At 46.7% G+C, this 20,778-nt stretch overlaps 2 protein-coding genes across 3 annotated transcripts in view; one reads left to right on the plus strand and one right to left on the minus strand.

Moving 5' to 3' along the window:
• Positions 1-8,243, plus strand: part of LOC121168194 (nucleolar and spindle-associated protein 1-like) — a 25,632-nt gene extending 17,389 nt beyond the window's left edge. Inside the window, exons 7-11 of one of the 2 annotated variants that reach the window (XM_040998079.1) lie at positions 688-875; positions 1,842-1,999; positions 3,622-3,738; positions 6,452-6,560; positions 7,829-8,243. In XM_040998079.1, the coding sequence (XP_040854013.1) occupies positions 688-875; positions 1,842-1,999; positions 3,622-3,738; positions 6,452-6,560; positions 7,829-7,916 (660 nt within the window). In that variant the 3' untranslated portion in view covers positions 7,917-8,243. The remainder of the gene's footprint in view (positions 1-687; positions 876-1,841; positions 2,000-3,621; positions 3,739-6,451; positions 6,561-7,828) is intronic. The other variant, XM_040998080.1, reaches the window with a different exon arrangement.
• Positions 8,197-19,570, minus strand: LOC121168195 (complex I intermediate-associated protein 30, mitochondrial-like). Its single transcript, XM_040998081.1, has 5 exons — positions 19,496-19,570; positions 15,170-15,809; positions 14,026-14,211; positions 10,456-10,530; positions 8,197-9,651 (listed from the first exon to the last, which is right to left on the minus strand). The coding sequence occupies exons 2-5, from the start codon at positions 15,734-15,736 to the stop codon at positions 9,502-9,504; spliced, it is 978 nt and encodes a 325-aa protein (XP_040854015.1). The 5' UTR covers positions 15,737-15,809; positions 19,496-19,570; the 3' UTR covers positions 8,197-9,501.
• Positions 19,571-20,778: the final 1,208 nt, after the last annotated feature.

Genomic DNA, 20,778 nt, shown 5'->3' on the forward strand with positions numbered 1-20,778 from the left:
AAGTCCTCGCCTTGCGTGTACTGTGATCCCATATGATTGCCAGTTCATATCCTGGGTACTCCACTTCCCATCCAGCTCCCTGCTTGTGCCCTGGGAAAGTAGTGGAAGATGACCCAAATCCCTGGGACGCTGCACCTGCATGGGAGATCTGGAGGAAGTTCCTGGCTCCTGGCTTTGCATTGGCTCAGCTCTGACCATTATGGCCACTTGGGGAGTGGACCAGTGGATGGAAGATTTTTCTGTCTCCTTCTCTCTGTAGATCTGGCTTTCCAATAAAAATAAATTATTTCGGAGAGCGGGCAGCATGATTTTTAGATTACACATGCTAGATTACACATTCTATTCTAGCTCTGTATGCCGTATTCATGCACGTACTGGATTTCCAGAATAGTTCTTTTTTTCTGGCTAAGTGGGACTGTTTACCACTGTCTCTGATCAGCAAATGCCTGGGTACTGGGCAGTCAGTGGGATGTTTAAGGCACTATTCACCACACCGGAGGTTATTGTTGATGTCACAATCCTGTCAGCACCATAGGGGCAGGTGAAGTGTGCAGCAGGCCAGACAGCGACGAGGTCAGGAGGGAGGTAAGTGAGGTTCCAGGAGAATGCAGGATCTGCTGGCACAGTGTCAGGGAGACAGTGTTGTGTAAAGACCAGGCTATGTCAAGCTCTTTTTTTCTTCTGAAGCAGTCCATCAGTAAGAGAGGGGCAGTGACTCCAGTTCCTCAGCGAGCCACAGCCCTTGCGGCCTGTACCCCCAGCAGCCAGCGGCGGCGCTCCAGAGGCCAGCCTCACGGCCCTGCAGGACACAGTGCCTTATGTCTCAAGGGGTCTGCCAAGCGCTCCACTCTCTCAGCAACTAAAATGAACGTCAGGTAAGGAAGCCGCTCCGTGACGTCATCAAGGGCAAGATAGCAAACTTGTTTTTACTGTTTAATCTGTAATTAATTTGTTTAAATTTGTTTTATGATTTATTTACTTGCTTGAAAAAATGTAAATGAAAGACATACATACACTTGTTGAATATCTCATCTAGAGAGTCACTCCCCAAATTGCTCCAAACAGGCCAGTTTGAAGTCAGGAACTAAGAGCTCCATCCTGGTTTGTTATATGGCTGCATGGATGGCAGGAGCCCAGTTACTAGCACCATCTTCCACTGCTTCTCCAGGCACACCACCAGGAAGGTGGATGAGACTGGAGTAGCTAGGACTAGAACCAGTATTATAATGTGGGTGCTAGCACTGCAAGCTGTAGATCAACCCACTGTGCCACAACACTTGAGTCCTTGGGGGGTGTTGATTCGAGACCACCATCAAATATGTAAAGTTCCAAACTGCTTTCCATTAACCTGTACTACCAGCACCCTTATGTGTGTTTATACACATCAGTGAACCCTTTTGAGTTTTCCCTGAGTACAGAACAGACTTATCTACAGTTACAAATCTCTAGAATGATCCTCTGCCAAGATGACACAATATGGTTTGTTCACATGGTGTGACAGTTCTCTGAGACTCCAGTGGGAGGAGAGCTGCTTGGGTTGTTTTATGAATTTGAAGCCTGCATGCAAGACCCTTTGGCTTTTGGCAATGTCATTGGCAAGTCAGGGAGGGGAGAAAATGCAAACATGTTTTAGGAAGAACAGAAGTTGACAGCTGAAGTTGATTGGCTTTAGCCTGTGCCTTTAAGAACAGGTGGGTCTCTTGTGCAAGAGAACCAGTCTCTGGCAAGTGTCTACTAACTCCGCTTTGCTGTTGGGCCATCACAGCCAGGCTTCGTATACAAGTCTGACACGCATTGAACTTGGCAGTCACTCATGTCTTACATGCCACCACGCTATTCAGGTTTTCAGCAGCTACTAAAGATAATGAGCATAAGCGTTCACTGACCAAGACTCCTGCCAGAAAGTCTCCCCATGTGACCACGTTCGGGAACACCCCAAAAAGCCAGGCTGTGCTCGGGACACCCAAGTTAAAGACCACCAAGAGGACTTCTGCTGCTGGTAAGGAAAACCTCCTGCATCTTTTAGGCACATAACTTCCCCAAAATATGTAATGTGTGTTTCTTTAAAGCCTGTCCATATCTATTAAGTCAAAAGCACAAAGCTTTTCCACTGTGTTTTCATTTTACACTGGAGAAAGAAATGCCAAAGACCCAAACAGAAAACAGAACTGCTCCAGGAATCTGACCTGTGCACAGCATCCAGCGGGGGCACCCTCCCTGCAGTCCCATGTCATCCCAGATGCCACACTCGTGACAAATCTGAGCATGTGACAGAACCCATGGACTACCTGCCTGCCCACCACTGTCAGCATCCAGGGTATGTGGAAAACAACCCTGCAGTGGTGCCAGTGGAAAGTGGTCCGGTGCTGTGGCCAGTGGATTGAAGCTCCCCTTAAATGCAGCATTCCATGGAACATGTCAGGTGACACGTTGTAGGGTGAGCCTTGATGACCTAAGAGGGATTGTTGGCTTGGTTGCCCAAGACTGTAGGAATCCCAGAGCTTCAGACCAGAGGGGACCCACCCTCGATGCTAGTGGGCAGTGTGGAAGTTTGGTTGCAGGAATTCCTCTTCTTTCAGCCCCAGAACTGATCAGTGACGCAGCTCACCTGCAAGACTGACTCTAGAGGTGGGAATAGGCTCCTCTAAGCCATCCTACAGAGTTGGGCTAACCAAATCTGTGGTTGTATAACTTGGGTGTTTTTTTATTTGTTTGTTTGCTTGTTACTTTTATGAAGACCTGGGAGCCACTGAGCAGCAGTTGCTACTTTCTCATGAGGAAGGCTCACAGACACTCGTGGGAGGAACAAGAGGCCAAAACTACATATAAGCCATGTTTTAGCTGTCTCACCGGAGGAATTATAGCTGTCCTCAGTTGGTCTAGGACAGCTTTTGTAGATTTTTTTCTGATTGTAATGGGAACATCATTGTTTCTGTGTGATGTGCTGAGCATACATCAATCATCCAAACTGCTGAGTCCTGTCCCCCGTACCTTTCAGTGGTATGGCTGCATTTTCAGTTACATAGCCATTATAGTGCTCAGGATGTGTCGCTGTTAGCAGCCTTTATGATTGTGTGGTATGACCAGGAAAACTTGAGAACACATCTGCTGCACAGGTGCCAGGCTCTCTTCACACAGGAGCAGGATAGCTGGTGCTTCACTATGCTGCTCCCTGGGGCAGTGTATGACAGCCTCATTGTCCCACTCCTGCCAGCCCGTCACACTGACCAGGGGCAGTGTCAACGACCAGGGCTTGCGTTTTTCTGTTTGGCCAAGAGATCCTAGACTGTGGCTAACAACAGCGTTAACGTCTGCAGTGCCCTCAGTGCAGGTGCCCGGCTCCTGCTATGAGGGGAAAGGCTTACAAAGTGTGCCAGAGACAGGCTGCCCAGCTGCACCATCCTGATTATAGCACAGCATCTGCCATCTTTATGTTAACAGCCCGCCCAAACAAGCAGCCAGAGCTGCCAATCTTTGTATCTGTCATCAGCCATCACAGAGACTGCTGTGTCTTCACACAGGATTCCAGACTCCTGGCTGATCCAAGGAAATGCCATAACCAAGTATTTGGGGAGTTCCATTTTTTCTTCATCTTCTCTGACTGGCTTTGTTTCTTTTCAGTTATTACGCCACTCAAGTCAACAACTACGGCAATGCAGACTCCATTCTCCAATAAGAAACCTGTGTTTGATCTCAAAGCAAGTCTATCTCGGCCTCTCAATTATGAGCCGCACAAAGGTATGTGGAGGCATGTAGAGGGATGGCTGGTAAACTAAACAATTTAGGATTAAAGAGCCTGAAGGTGTGGAACGTCAGAAACGCCGTGGAGGCTGCACTTACCCAGGAGGCTTTCTCTGCCTTTGCTTCCTCTGCTGCAGGATTTCAGAGCATCCATGAAACAAATAACAAATCCCTCACGTTTGGAAGGTTTAATTCCTAACCAGTGGGAAGGTACTTCAATATTTATTTTAAAAGCAACATTTATTTTAGCAAAAACTTGAAATCCATGCATATGAGGGGTCTTCAAAGAGTTAGTACCTGGTTTGGAATATTGGCTACTCCACTTCCAATCCAGCGTTCTGCTGATGTGTGCTTCGGGAAGCAGCCTATGATGGCTCATGGACTTGGGTCTCTGCCACCCATGAGGAAGACCTAGATGGAATTACAGGCTCCTAGCCTCAGGCCAAGCCCAGTCATGGCTGATGTGGCCTTGAGAAGTGAACCAGCAGGTAGACGAGCTCTCTGTCTCTCCACTTCCCCTTCCCTCTTTCTGGCCTTTTTTTTTTTTTAAGATTTTATTTTTATTGGAAAGGCAGATATACAGAGAGGAAGAGAGACAGAGAGGAAGATCTTCTGTCCACTGATTCACTCCCCAGGCGGCCGCAACGGCTGGAGCTGTGCCAATCCAAAGCCAGGAGCCTCTTCCAGGTCTCCCACGTGGGCGCAGGGCTCCAAAGCTTTGGGCTGTCCTCGACTGCTTTCCCCGGCCACAGGCAGGGAGCTGGATGGGAAGCGGGCCGCCGGGATTAGAACCAGCGCCCATATGGGATCCCAGGCGTGCAAGGCGTAACCACTGCGCCACTGCGCCGGGCCTGAAAATAAATAAATCTTAAAAAGGCAGGAGGGGGGGCGTGCGGGAGGCGGGCAGTGTGATAACATAGTGGCTGAAGTTCTCTCCTTGAATGTGCCGGGATCCCATATGGGCTCCGGTTCTAATCCAAGTGACCCCACTTCCCATCTAGCTCCCTGCCTGTGGCCTGGGAAAGCAGTTGAGGACAGCCCAAAGCTTTGGGATCCTGCACCCGCATGGGGGACCTGGAAGACGCTCCTGGCTCTCTTGATTGGCTCAGCTTTGCCTATTGCAGCCCTTTGAGAATGAACCAGTGGATGCAAGATCTTTGTCTTTCCCCACTGTAAATAAAGATTTATTTTATTGGAAAGACAGATTTACAGTCTTTCCCCACTGTGTTTTTCTCTTAACAAATCTTAAAGAGTCAGCTAAGCTGTGGTTTAGAAGGGAGTCCTGCACATAGGCTCATCTGTGGCCTGGGCTGCCCAGCTACCCAGTTGTTCAGGGTGAGATACAGCCCTAATTGTAATGCTGCCTCCCCAGCTCCCCTCGCTCATGGGTCTCTACTGTGATCCGTTTCACTCCTCTACTGCAGCCTCCTCTTCCAGGTCGCCAATATGCTTGCTTCCTGCTCTGCTCCACAAGGCAGAGCATGCCACTGTCTTGCTCACAATTTTCCAAGATTCCTTTATTTCACCATTGCTTCCGCCCTGACTACACTCCTGCCACACACACTCCTTCGTGTGGGCTCCTGTGAATTCATTCTCAATTACGGTCTTTGAACGGCTCTCCTCTTCAGCCCACAGGACTCTTCCCACTGACCACATGGAGCTGGCACTCTGCTTCTTATGAGGTGTCCCCTCAACTGTGTCCATCTCAGATCTTGGCTCCCCTCCCCGCCCCCACTCTTTACTCTTTCTTTGACACTTCTTCATGGCACCTTTGTAACCACCAGATGTCACATTATTAGAGTTTGCTGCTGTGAGGAAACCCTAGAGCATGGAATTGTGACTGTTGGTGCACTGTGATGTCATCTGCATCTCCTTTCAGCTGCTCCCAAAGCATCTAATACAAGCACAACTCTGACCCACCACTGACTGCCACTGTCACTAGAAAACCTTGATTTGAGCTCCTTCTGTGCTTCTATTTCTTATATATCCTAAACACTCCACTTGGTTCCTTCTGTTTTATGCAAGCTACAGTTAGCTCACAGGTTTTTAGAAGACCTGAATGATACAGTGACTGTAAGTCCTCTGCTTCTGTGCACGCCACCATTTTGCTTATTTGCTACATGAGAAGAATGCAGTAATTGTTCCATTCCTGGTATTTTGCCTAACACAGTGTTCTCTAATTGCATCCATGCTATTGCAAATGATAGGATTTCCTTCCTTTTGAAGGGTGCATAGTGTTCCACTGTGTAAGTCTAAATGTACTGCACTCTATCTGTTCAGCCATTGGTGGACACTTAGGCTGATTCCGTCTTGGCTTTTGTGAATATTGACAGTGAACACAAACATCTCTTTGACAAACTAGTGTCAAATCTTTTGAGTAAACTCCAAAAGATTAGATGGTTAAATCTGGTCCCAGTTCTGATGCCAACAAAATATTCCCATTAGTCCATTACCAAGTACATTTAAAAAGTAACAGTAATGACACAAATGAAAGATTACCTTAAGCACACTATCTATGCTGTCAGTTTTCTTTCCTGTGATTTTTTCCAACAATCAAAGAGGACAACATTTGTGGAATGTGAAGTTAAATTACTTTGCAGAAGACTGAAATTATAAGTATAAATGTTAACAGGCAGCCACAGCTGAAGAAAATAAAGCTGGGATTATAAATAAAAGAATGTATAAAATTGTTGTCTCTGTCTTAAATTAGGGAAGCTGAAACCATGGGGCCAAGCTAAAGAAAATAAATCTCTGAGTGAATGTGGAAACAGAGTTAGCTTCCACAAGAAAACTTATAAACAACCACATCTTCAGACCAGGTAAGTCCCCGGTTATGCACTTCTACCATTCTTCTCATTTCTAAAGACTGCACAAAACCAGTATTCCTGCAATGGCAAGTCACAGCAGAAGGGGAAAGAGGTTTATGTCAGCATACTTGTGTGAAAAAAACCCACAATTACGTACTTTAAAAATAAAGGTGGTTTCCTTTGATTCATGGTTCTGGAACCCGAGATGAGGCGACCTTTGGTGAGAGTCTCATGACGGGCCATGCCATAGATGACCTCACGGTGTGGGAACACTTTGGAGAGCAGATGGGTGACTGTCCTTTACAGTGTGCCACAGCTGAGGTGACTGACTGTCCTGCTACAGCTACCCTGTTCCCACAAGATGGTGAGGCCCCTGTCGCCTAATTTCCTCTTGCTGGTCCCTGCCCTTTTAAGGTTCCACCACTTCTCAGTACATTGTCAACATTAACTTCCAGCATTTGAACCATGGGGAGCAAACTATAGCCTGAAATCAGTTATAGAACTAATTACTGCCCAGGCTCCAGTGCAGTAGACTACTAATCAGGTTTGGGTAAAGCCCAAGCAGCAGCAGTGTTTCCAAGGTGCTGCTGTAATTCACAAGATCCAAACCAAGTTCAGCTTCTGCATCACAAAGTTCCTCCAGACACTGTGCTCAAGTGCCCAGGGACTCTGACTGCACGTAGCTGTCAAGTCCTAAAGAAGGGTTCAGGGGACATGAAGGCTGCCCTCAGATTAGAAACCCAGACTTGTCCTCAGCATCCAGACCGAGTAAAGCCAGAGCTCATTCTGGGCTGCAGCTGGTCATGGTGAGTTCAGACACCCTGTGAGGAGCCTCTTCTCTTCAAACAGGCTTGCCTCTTGCCTGTGTCCCACTGCCACCAAGGCCTTTAAACAGCACTTGCTTGTAAGACAAGTTAATACGATCCTGAGGTTTTTTTTTCCCCCTGGGGAATTATTCTAGTTCTAGCTGTTTCTCTGGACTACTTGATTTTGCACCTACCTTTGACTTGACTTCCAACAGTAGAGATTCAAAATTAAAACACATTTTTGAAGTATACAACTTGAATCCAATCACCAGTATGCCTCTGGTGCCAGTTCAATGCATGTACTTAGAAAGCTGAGTTAATGTCAAATGAAAACACCCATTGCTAGCCCTTTGTAGCCCAAAGGCTAACAGAGTTAGAACCCCTAGAAGTGTCTGACCCAGCATGCCGTGTCGAGTATGCAAGTGTGTGTTGGGGAACCCTGCTGCAGCCTCATGTGTGTCCTGTCCCCCTTAGGGAAGAACACCGGCAGAAACATGAACAGGAGCGGAAGGAGAAGAAAGCGAAGGTTTTGGAAGCACGACGGGGCCTCAGCATGGCTTAAGATTAATAATTTTTGCATATCCTGTAAATATTCCTTATTTTGCATTTGTTTCCTTTTGTAAATATTTCTGTACTGTCTTCTAACTCAAAACATCTCTCAACAATCTCTGTACTATCCAGGAATTTGTGTGTTGTATCTCTGAAAAAGATGTCCTACCTTCAATCTCAGGTTTGGGCAGTGGTTTTTAGCCAAACTCCGGGCCATTCAGTTTTCTAATAGAGCCTATCCCAGAGAGTCTTAGATGCTTTATGGGACGTTCCACCTGCTTGTCTGCTTACTAACACACTAGCTGAGGGCAGCCAGTGGCAGCATGAGTTCCAGTGGAATGAGAGCAGACAAAAGCGGCTGGCTGGGGAGCTGGGGTGGAAAGGCCGCCTCTTCATCCTGTGGTCTTCCTCCTCTAGTCATCTTTGTGGACCAGGGGCATGAGTATGGTATCTGTGTTTACTAGAAAGGATCTTGTTTGTTTGCCTCTTTGTTCAGATCACTGCATATACTTAACGTCTGTTAACAATTTATTATTGAGTCTGTTCTAGCCTTGCTTATTTAAAAAGGTACAGGGTCTTATGATTTGAGGGTGACCATTCTATGTCAACCTTGCATCTTATTTTATGGAAAAAGAGTTGCTTACATAATATCCTCATTTCTTCCTCCAAATAGAGTTTGAGTTTTATACTACTCAAGACTTTCATAAATAAAATTTTTTATTATGTTAATTTATCCTTTCTAAGCATAAGTCTTTCAAGATTTAGTTGACCAACTAAGATTAATAAGAGTATACCGTTCCTCATCCCCTCCAAAAAAATAAGCATATTTTCCTTTGTATTTGCATAACACCACTTGGGTTTTATTATCTTTATTTTGCATATGTTCAGAACATGGCCTGTACCTGAGAATTTGAAAAATTCATATTTTCCTACCAAGAGACAGAAGCTGATCACTCAAAAAAAAGCCTCTGGGTCCAATATATTTCTATGAATGTAAAAGAGTATAACCACTTTTATTTTTTGAGATTTATTTTTAGGGCATGACACAGTAGCCTGGTGGTTTAAGTCCTTGCCTTGCATGTGCCAGGGGAACCCATATGGGCACCATCCTGGTTGCTCCACTTCCCCATTCTGCTCTCTGGTTGTGGCCTGAGAAAAGTGTCAGAAGCTCAATTATTTGGACTCCTGCCAAACACGTGGGAGACCCAGATGAAGTTCCTGGCTCCTGGCTTTGGTTTGGCCGAGCCTTGGCTGCTGTGACCATCTAGGGAGTGAACAAGCAGTTTGAAGTTCTGTGTTCTTCCTCATTACACATATCTCTTTCAAGTAAACAAATCTTTAAAAAAAAAAAAAAAAGGAAGCAATCAGCTAACAAGTAAGTTACTGACATAATACCTCTGCACTGGCACTCGCATTCTATGAGCTACAGCACAGGGCACAGAGCATAATTCGTCCCTCTCAACCACAGAGTCGGCCTCGTCAGGGAATACATACCAGCCACTGGTTGGATGCCTTTCAAGAAATAATTTATCTTTTTCTTTATCACTGTTGATGGTTACAGGCTTAGTTTAGCAAACACAAAACTGGCACACAATACTCTATTTAAAAAGTCCTGGGTTAAGCTCTGGAGAATTTTCATAGGCAAATTCTTCTGTGTGGGCTGGATCAGTAAACACTCCAATAAAATCAATTTCCAGGAAGAATGGACCATCCACTTTGTCAGCCAGGGTGAATCCGATAGAAGAGATCTAAATTTAAGAGAAGTTTGATTGTAGCATCATACACTGATGTGCCAATGTTATTCCAATGTTATTTGAAATCCCGTGACACACTTCCTGTGATTGCATCCTCACTAGCAGGCTTCGGCAAGGAAACAGTTCTCATACTATAGCAAATTACACAATTACAAGACTGCTTTTCATTCGATATTTTGCTCCCATACCTTTCCTTTTGGGGCAATGTTATTTAAGATAACAAGGACAGAGCCCGGCATGGCAGCCTAGTAGCCAAAGTATGGTCCTTGCACACACTGGGATCCCATGTGTAACAATTCATGACCCAATGGCCCCACTTCCCATCCAGCTCTCTGCTTGTGGCCTGGGAAAGTAGTCGAGGACGGCCCAAAGCCTTGCTTGTCTCCCTGCACCCATGTGGGAGACCCAGATTAGAAGCTCATGGCTCCTGGCTTTAGATCAGCTCAGGTCTTTGCAGTCACTTCAGTGAATCATCAGACGGAAGATCTTCTCTGTAAATCTGACTTTTCAATAAATAAGTCTTTAAAAAAAAAGGCAAGGACAACATGAAGATCTAAGGAGGATCTTCCTGAACTTTTAAAGCCACAACAGAATGTATGTTGAAGAGATCATCACTCAAATCCCTCGGGTGGGGCTTACTCACAGAACAGGCCTGCACCAGCACCTGTCTGGCTGACCCCGGAGGACCCGACAGAGGCGTCTCCATCCCTGTGCAGGAGGAGCCAAGCTCACCCTCGTGGGAGTTGTGTCTCACTGATGACAACACAGCTCTGAGACAGAAATGTGGGGAAGTGTTACCTTGTCAAGAAGCAGCTGGTGCTGCACGTCCCGTACTCTCCCTTGGTTTGAGAAGAAAAATTTGGAAAAAGGAATCTGAAAAAAAAAGATGAAAAAAACAGCTCAAGTTTTGCCCAAAGTTGTTCTTGATATTCAGAAACTTCATTGAAATTGAAAATGCGTAATAAAAAAACTGGGCCTAGCATGATGGCTCCATTGGCTAATCCTCCCACTACAAGCTGTGATCCTATTTTGGCACCTATTTATATCCCTGCAGCTTCACTTCCCATCCAGCTCCCTGCTTGTGGCCTGGGAAAGCAATCGAGGACAACCCAGAGCCTTGGGACCCTGCAGCTACATGAAAGACCCAGAAGAAGTTCCTGGCTTCGGATCAGCTCAGTGGATCAAAGATATTTGTGGCTCCTCTAAATCTGCCTTTCTAATAAAAATAAATAAATATTAAACTATGCAGAACTTGACAGACAAAGGGATTTCCCTGATTATTCACAGGATTGCAAATCCACACAACTACATTAGAGGGCAGTCTACTGGGATAGGCAGAATTCCGATTTTCAACCCCTTGTGTACACGTGCCTTCCTTCAGGAATTGAGACAAATACTAATCTCAATGCCTTTGCAAAGGGATTCTGCCAGGCAGGTTTCCCAAGTCAGTTGAGAACATCATCCACTGCAAGACTAACAATCAATAGGGTACATAAAAGGGGCTGATGAGAGAGATTAGAATATTCTATATGAGGGAAAAGGCAGACAGTAGCTAGCAGCAAGGAACATGGGCACCTGCTGGGAGCTGCAAGCAGGAGGGCCTCAACTTGCTGGCAAGCAGGGACACAAAGATTTCCTCAGTTCTACCATCACAAGGCACTCACTCTGACCAATGGCCACCATGACCTTGAAAACAGAGTGCTCCCTAGAGACTCCAGAAAGCAGCACAGCCTTTTGAGAACCTGAACATGGAACAAAGCCACACCACAACCCAGTGTATGGCGAGCTGGGTGTCCTCTTCAATTAAGATCCACTCTACAGAGACAAGCAGGTCTCGCAAGCTGAGGGCTCTGTCCCCAATGACAGACCTTACATTAGTCACAAGTAGCAGCATGTCACCAACATGCCAGACCCACTAACTCAAGAGTTCCATGACCCCCTCCTCCAGTCAATTTATTTCTCTATCTCTATAGGTATAGATCAATTTACTTCCTTGAGTTCAATTAATTTGCTAAAGCGACTCAAAGAACTCAGAGCAATACATTACTGATTTATTATAAGACAGCATAAAGATGGGGATGAACATGGAAAAGAGGTGCAGTTAGGTATGGGACAAGGGATATGGAATTTCCCAGGTCTTTTACAGAAATCCCACCTTCCAAGAACCTCCACGTGTTTAGTTACCCAGAGCTGCAAACTGTCATTTTGGCTCTCTGCAGGTGTCATTCAATAAGCATGATGTATTACACCATTTGACAATGGTAGTCAACTTAACCTTCAGCCCCTCTGTCCTCTCCAGAAACCAATAATAAAACTGCCAAGAGAGGCGAGAGTAGAAGAGATGGAAAGACAAGGTGAGGCAGGTGATGCCATCCTGGGTTGTAGCACCAAACAGCACATGCGAGATATGGGGCAGAGAGGCTACGGGGGCACTGCTCCCACTGGACAGCATCAGAACTGGGAACAGAACTGGGATCAAGGGCAGACCAAGCCAGGCAGGGCTATAACACCTATTGACCTGCATGTGAACTGGCCTCAAAGAGCCAAACTGGGGTAGCCGACTGCATCCACTGGTGCATGAGGTCAAAGCAAGAGCAAGCTGGTTGGGAATTCCCACAGTATCAGCTGGCAAGTGCTGGTACTGAGAGCAAATCCTGTCAAGCTAGACCGCAGAACCACCTGGAGAGTGCAAGATGTGGCGCATCTGTGAGCGGACCCAGTAGGGGAACTGTGGCAAATTCTCTGAAGGGTTGCAACTCCTACTGGTGAGCATGAGAACCAGGCTGGATACTGGGGTCAGTTGCGATGAGCTAGGCTTCAATGCCTACTGACGTGTACAAGAACCAAATGGGATGTGAGACAGACTGGACCAGTGCTGCACATACTGGCAAGCATAGGAACCAGGGCTGGGGCCGGCCTGGTGAGGGTTTTAGGAGTTGCTCCGACTAGGCTGCAGCTCCCACTGGTGTATATGAGTGCACTCACTGGTGGTGAGTGGTGGGCGGTGTTAGGCTGGGCCACAGCACTGATTGGCTTTTGTAAGAGCCGGGGCAGGACACAGAACTGACCCAGCAATTCCAATTACCAGTGTGTGTGTAGACTGATGTGGGTGATAGAACTTGACCCCAAGCTAGCAAGCACACAGAATAGTGAGGTCTGGGATCACTTCAGACAAAGTTACTTTGGGGATCCCCCCAACTGAAACACTGGACTCAGAACTCCAACAATGGGAAGAATTACAGGATCTGAGCATAGAGTGCATGCGTCAGAACTGGATCTCTCTAGTGGCTAAGATAGAGCAGTGAACGGCATACCCAGATGCACATGGAGGATATGGCAGTCCACTGGAATCTGCAGAGAACGCTGGTACCAGAGCAGAAAAAGGGGAGCAGAACAAATTGGTCAACTCCCCCAGCTAGCATTGGTAGCAAATATCTGGGCAAATGGGTGAACTACATCAGTCAAAGAACCGTGGAATGATTTCCTCATCCTTGGATTGACAAGATCAACAGCATTTTAGAACTACCAAAACCACTTGAGCAGAACCCTTGGTGCGTGCTCCACTTCGAGGACCCTGGGATGACAGTGGGCGGCCATTCCCAACACCTGAATCCTGTGGCACTTGGATGGCTGGGTGTAGTTTCTCCCCTTTTCTGCCCTCTTCCCCCAGATACAGGAAGAAGAAAAAAAATTTGGAAACAATTGTCTCACCCACTTTCCTGTAATCCCTGACCTTCCCACACTAATCAACTTTGTAAACACCAAAAAATTTCGAAAAAAAATAAAACAACTCATTAAAAAAAAAGAAGAAGAGACAGCTAGAAACAGATTCCAGATGTAGAGGGGCCTGAAACCTGCTGACAGTTCATATGTGAGGTTAGAGGAATTCAGCACGAAACAAAGTCCGTGACATGAGCAGGGTGGGTACTAGTCTTGGAGTTGGTGGAGAAAAGCCTTCAGTAGGCAGAATCAAAGAACAGCACTTGCTTTCACCCTCATTCTCAACATTTCCTCTTAGTTTCCTTCAGTTAACATAGCTTACTTTCTAGTTTCATTTTCCCATTGAAATAAGTCTGCTTTCCGGTAGTAGTACTGATAAATAAATAAATAAATAATGCGATGGTTATCATGAGTCAAGTGAGCATGCTTTAGGGAATCTTATATTAAGTGTGCCTATATTTATATCTAAAACACCTACTGGCTTGTAAGCTATCATTTGTGTTAATGAAAGGTCACTTATCAAAGTTGATTTCTTTTCACACAACCTACTCCACCTTCCCAGCAGGACCAAGTAAGAAAAAACCAAGGACAAAGCAACCAGAATCTCCCAGAGTTCCCTTCCACAGCCAGGAAAGGCTGCGCCATTACCTTGACGTCCTGCCAGTAGGGGCCCCCACGCGTGAACATGAAGTAACTGTACATCTGATTGCTCCTCTGCACTAAATCCGTATCCTGCTTGATATTCACCATCCAAGGTCGGCCATCCCCACGGACTCGGAGATACAGGGTGTTGAACTGGGACCAATCATAGAATTTCTTCCTCTCCAAGAAGCCCTAAGACACAGAAAAGTTAGTTTCCCCTCATTCTCCACCATCAGCAAATTATGAATCGTCACACAGTCAGCGTCATCAAAAAGAATCTGCTACCCACTCTTCTTTCTCCCACCATAAGGAGGCAATGTAAAACTGATAAGAGTTTTGATATAAAAGATTGACACAGGAAAATACTTCTAAGGTAATGTCAATCCCACAGTGTTCACAGGGACAAGGGCTCATCCGTATTTATTTCATGTAAACTGGTGCTCTAGTTTGTGTTCCACCTGCTCCACTTCTGATCCAACTCCTTGCTTATGGCCTGGCAAAGTAGGGGAGGAAAGCCCTAAGCCTTGAGACCCAATATCCCACAGGAGACCTCAAACAAGGTTCCTGGCTTCAGACAGGCCCATTTAGGGCAGTGAACCAATGGATGGAAGATTCCTTTTACTCTCTTAAACTCTCCCACTCAAATAAAAATAAGCAAATCTTTAAAATATAAAATATACTGAGAACGAAACAAAAAAAAAAGAAAAAGAAAAGAAAACAACAGCAACAAAAAGTATCCTGGGGTTGAATTAAAATAAATGGATGGAGGACAGCAACACAATGGTTATTCAGTGTTTGAGGGGAGTTACAGATCTTCCAACTGAGTACAGGGTCCCAAGACCTTGGGCTGTCTTCTACTGCTTTATCAGGCCACAAGCAGCGAGCTAGATGCAAAGTGGAGCAACTAGGCTACAAATCCGTGCCAAATGGGATCCCTGTGCTTGCAAGGGATTTAGTCATTGAGCCACTGCCCCACTCCCACCCAGACTTTTATCCACCTTCTTCCCAGACTTTACAATAAGTAGCTATCCCCAACACAGGGAGATGCCCATGTACATTACACTGGGTATCATCATACAGAAATACAGCTGTCTGTGCTAGCGTGCACAACAGTGAAGTTCCTTCAAAGACTGGGTGGGGCCCCACTTACCCTGGGCACCTTGGACATCATGGCACAGTAGCCGCCACGGCTACTTTCACCATCCTGAGGGGCCTGGGAGCTCAGCGTGCCATAGAGCAGAGCACTCTGGTTATTCTTGCCCATTTTCAAGAACACTTCACTTCTGCCTCCTATCGTCTTATCAGAAGTCACTGTCCACTTAGCCAAATCTTCTTTTCCACGAAACCGCCAGATGACCTTGGCTTGTTCCATCAAGACTTCATGCAGCGGCCGGCCTTCTGGTCCTATCCAATGGCTCACAATTTCATCCTTTAAATGCCTAAGATGGTCCTTGACTTCTTCTGCAATGGCTTGATCAAAGCTAACTTGGGGTGTCTCCTCGGGAGAAGGCACACTCACACCAGTTTCTTTCTGCTGATGTCCTTGCAAGTCCCCTTGAGCTGTTCCCAGCTGGGAGGCTTTCCCAGCAGCAGACACTGGCTTTGGGAGAGTACCCGAACAATAGTCTGCAAAGCAAATACAAGACGAGGCAACCCTGTACTTTGGGTATTTTCTGAGAATAAAAGTGCCTTTAAGCAATTTGGGAAACCAAGCCATGATAAGGAAAAGTCCCAATTGTTAATTTCTCCCGGTCTATCAGGAAATGAAGTGTCAAGCAGTTCAATTCCACCTAGAAGAAAAGAGATATTGAAGAGTTACCAGTGCAGAACTGAAGGTATCACAACTGTAAGTTCAGCAAAATTCATGCATTGTTGCATTGTAAAGGTCATGAACTTATTTTCTAACTTTATGAACACTTATCCAGTACCTACTACGAGTTGAGCACTATCTTATGCAAGTGAAAAACAACCCCAAAAGCCTCCATATGGCGTGGGGCCAATGCAATGGTTCAATTGGCTAATGCTCCACCTCCTAGCAGCAGCATCCCATATGGGTGCCAGTTTGTGTCCCGGCTGCTCCACGTTCCAGCCAGCTCCCTGCTCATGTCCTGGGAAGGCAGTAGAAGACGGCCCAAAGGCTTGGGATCCTGCACCCACATGAGAGACACAGCAGAAGCACTTGGCTCCTGGCTTCAGATAGGTTCAGCTCTGGCCATTGCGGCCAACAGGGAGTAAACTAGCAGATAAAAGATCTTACTCCTTCTTTCCTTATCTCTGTAAATCTGATTTGCCTTTCCAATAAAAATGAATATGAAAGGGCCCAACTGGGTGGTCTAGTGCCTAAAATGTGCACCAGGATCCCATATGGACACTGATTTGTGTCCCAGCTGCTCCACTTCCCACCCAGTTTCCTGCTTGTGGCCTGAGAAAGCAGTTGAGGATGGTCCAAAGCCTTTTGGGACCTTGCACCTGCATCGGAAACCCAGAAGAAGCTCCTGGCTTTTGGCCTCAGATAAGCTCATCTCCAGCCTGAGAAAGCAGTAGAGGATGGCCAAAAGTCTTGGATCCTGCATCCCCATGGGAGACCTGAAGAAGTTCCTGGCTCCTGACTTCAGATTGGTTCAGCTCTGGCTGCTGTAGCCATTTGGGGAGTAAATCAGCAGATGTAAGATCTTTCTTTCTCTGTAAATTCGCCTTTTCAATAAAAATAAAATCTTTAAAAACAAAAAAAAGGCAAACCAAAACAATATAACTTCTATAGTTCTAACCTAACAAGGTTTCCTTTATTGGCAACAGCTAATGAATGCTGGCAGAACCCGGAAGACTCTACCATCCACCACAGCATTCTCTGGGAGGAAAAAAACATGCAATGTCAGCTTTTTTCTCTTCTGTCCCAGCCCGAGACAGCAAGAGTGACAAAGGCCTATACACTAGCCAGAAGCAGGCTATGAAGAAAAACTAAGCCTCAAAATGACTAACCTTCAACAATGCAACTCATCTGCCTTAGTTGCTTATGAGTCCATCCATATCAAAACAGCACTTGGAAGTCTAAGTCATGATCCTGCTGGAAGGCTCCTCCCCTCTCCTGGAGCCCTGCACTCTGTTCACCACCTCCAAGCTCAGTCCTTAACCCTACTTGATGCCCCCACTCAGCATTAATGATCCTTTCTGTCCTCTGGCCAAACCCTTCAGGACTCCCTGTCTACAACTCAACAGATCAGTTTACTGCTTGCTTCTCCAGCCTCACCTCTAGCCACACCCCACTCCATGCACCAATCATAAAAAATATGAGGTAACCTGGAAAAATTCATGGAAACAAAATTAAAAGATAAATGCTTACTTTGGCACAAAGATCTGAAACTCATATATTTAAGAACTTTTCAAACTATTCATGGAAAATTCATGAGAAAACTCCCCATGGATTTTTAAATTTTGTACCAAAATAAACTTATTTTGTATACTTACTTATTTTCATCTACCGAAAAGCCAGAGAAACAGACAAAGGGAGGACAGAAGAGAAATTTATCCACTCATTTGCTTTCCAAATGTCCGTATTGGAAGGGCCGAGCCACAGTGAAGCTAGAGGATTTGAATAAAACCGAGGTATGGTGTGGGATCCAATACCTGAGCCATCATCTGCTACATCCCAGGCATCCCAGCACAATCAGAAAGGTAGACTGGAAGTTGAAGAGCTGGGACTCTAACTGGCACTCAATACAGGATGCAGGTATCCCAAGTGGCAACTTAGTACATACTTAGTACTTACGTTCATAATTACATTTCCATGACCTATTGCAAGTATCCCTGTACTTGTAAGCCAACAAATGCCACCCGATAAACTGACTGTATCCTAGCCCTATACTTACCCTGTCCCAGGACCTAGTGCCAACCCCACTGGAATAATTGTGGTGCCATCTCCAGATCCCAGGATGGCACCTGGTATGGCTTCTACTTTTTTTTTTTTTTTTTATTGGAAAGGCGGATATACAGAGAGAAGAGACAGAGAGGAAGATCTTCCATCCACTGATTCACTCCCCAAGTGAGCGAAACGGCCAATGCTATGCCAATCCGAAGCCAGGAGCCTCTTCCAGGTCTCCCACACGGGTGCAGGGTCCCAAAGCTTTTGGGCCGACCTCGACTGCCTTCCCAGGCCACAGGCAGGGAGCTGGATGGGAACTGGAGCTGCCAGGATAAAACCGGCGCCCCTATGGGATCCCGGGCGTGCAAGGCGAGGACTTTAACCACTGTGCCATTGCGCTGGGCCCTGGCTTCTACTTTTAAGGGGTACATCACATTTCTGTACTTTTGTTGGGATCTTGGATTAGAACTTCTTGCTTCTTGCCAGAACTACCGTAATTCCCTCAGCACATAGTTTTTCAAGTGTTAGGTGCCCATGAGTCACCTGGGAACACACGATTATTAAGTATCATGAAGTAGGGTCCACTCCATGTCTGACAAACTCCCTGCTCATGCCTTATTGATTCACAGGAAATACTCTGTAACCATCAAACCCCTCATTCATCCCCCTGAATAATCTCCTCTCCCTATGCCTTATCTGAACACAAGAGGAATTTTTCTCAAAACGATGGCACTTCCCTTACAATTCTTCACCAATTTCCCCCAGAATTTATCCTTTTAAATTTTCTATTTATCTGATGGGCCACCATGGTGGCGGAGCAAGCTAATTTTCTACCTTCATTGGCAGGATCCCATATAGGTGCTGACATGCGCCCTAGCCACTCCACTTCCGACCCAGCTGAAAACCAGCAGGGGACATATCAGGTCTTTGGGTCGCTGCACCCCCACGGGAGACTCAGAAGCAGCTCCTGGCTCCTGCCTTTGGATCAGTTCAGCTCGTTATTACAGTCATTTAGGAAGTGAATTAGTAGATGCAGGATCTCTAGCCTCTGTAAATTTGCCTTTCCAATAAAAATAAATAAATCTCTTTAAAATATATTTATTTGAAAGCAAGAATTTGAATAAGAAAGACCCTCCATCCACTGGTTCACTCCTCAAATGGCCACAATGACCAGGACTAGACCAGGCCGAAGCCAGGAACCATAAAATTTCCTGAGTCTCCTTTGTAGATGGCAAGGGCCAAGCACACCAGCCACCCTCTGCTGCTTTCCCAGGGCACATTAGCAGGGAACTGGATAAGTAACGGAGCATGTGGGACACAAAACTGTGCCCCATGTGGGATGCCTGCACTACAGGCAGAGGATTAGTCTGTACATACGTCTCCAGAAAATATTCTTTGAAAGATCTATTTTATTAATATTGGAAAGTTAGCTTTACACAGTGAAGGAGACAGAGAACCGTCCTAAGTGTATTTTCCGACTGCCCACCGCAGCCCCGAGAGCGGTCCCACAATCAGTCAAACCACAGACGCGCGGTGCGGTGCCGGCGGCTCTGGAGCTGAGGTGCCTCTGCGGAGCCGGGTGTGGCGCCGGGGCCGCCCGCCCAGCCCCTCACTTACAGGGCTAGGCGCCCTCCGCGCCCGGGACGTCCGAGCGGACTGCGGCCGCCGGTCCCCAAGCCGAAGAACCACACTTCCGCCAGCGAGTCCGCCCCTCTTCACCGCCGGGTTCGCTACTTCCCCGAGTCGGTCCCTCTGGCTTTTCCCTTCCGGCATCCAACTAAGGGTGTGGGACACTGGAGTTCCGGCCAACGGGAGACGGACAGGAAGGTTAGCGAGGATCCCCGGGCCAGACGGGCAGAGGTTTGGGCTGCTCAGGCGGCCAGAGGCTTGGGGTGCTCAGGAGGCCAGAGGCTTGCGGTCCTCTCCTTTTCCGAAAGGCTGAGCACCACGCCTTCCGGTCTTTTCTGCTCTGTGTGAGAAAAGGATTAGAGAAGTTTCTTGTTTCGCCTTCCTGTAACCTGCCTCCAGGTTGTAAACTCCATCCCCTGCATTTTCTAGTTAGTACTAGAGCCTTCTCGACCACCACCACCCCCTGTCCCTCTGTTGCACCCAGGAATCCCTACAGACCCACCAGGCTCGGGCGACATCCCCTGCGCCGGGACGGCGTGGATCCCCACGTGGACACACTCTTTAGGCATTGTGTGTTGTTCATCCCCTTCTCACCTGCCCTGCGACGCAGCGAGCCTGGGTGCACAATCCTGCTGTTCTTCTCCCTGGCGTCTAGCCGAGCGCTGACAAGAACTGGGGTCACCGTGTTGACTTTGAATTAATTATAACCCCTGACAGCCTGGTTTCCGAAAGAGTTCACTATACAGTCTGCCTTCTGCTTCCTGCTGCTCTAGCTTCTACACCATTCCGACTTGAAATTCAGCTGTGCTTCCCTAGATACTGATTCACCTTCTGGAACTTGGCCCACCTCCCTGCTTCCCTGAGTTCCCACAACCCTACCTGCAGGTCGCCTCCAGAACCAGCATTTTCTCGTCTCTGGTTTCAAGTAGGAATAACCACAATGTGACCTAGTTTCTCTGTAGGCCCCCGCACACATTCCCAATCTCTTGGAGCAGATCCAACTGTAGGGTATAACTTACCAGCACCTCATATTTGATATATCTAAAGCCGAAAGGACCATTTTCCCCCCATTTAAATTCCTCTTTGCTCCCTGTTTATGCAACCTCCGTCATCTTTCCAGACTGGAAATGCTAGGTTTTCCTGGGATTCGCTGCAAATCTGCTTGCTAAGTCACTGGGGCCTACTGAGTTCTCTTAGCTAACTTCTCCCTTTCAAACTCATCAACTCCCCGATTGCTATTGCCCTTACACAAGTCACATTCATACTACTGA

The sequence above is a fragment of the Ochotona curzoniae genome, unplaced genomic scaffold (genome assembly GCF_017591425.1).
Source record: "Ochotona curzoniae isolate NIBS_2020 unplaced genomic scaffold, NIBS_Ocur_1.0 patch75, whole genome shotgun sequence".
Lineage (NCBI taxonomy): Eukaryota > Metazoa > Chordata > Mammalia > Lagomorpha > Ochotonidae > Ochotona > Ochotona curzoniae.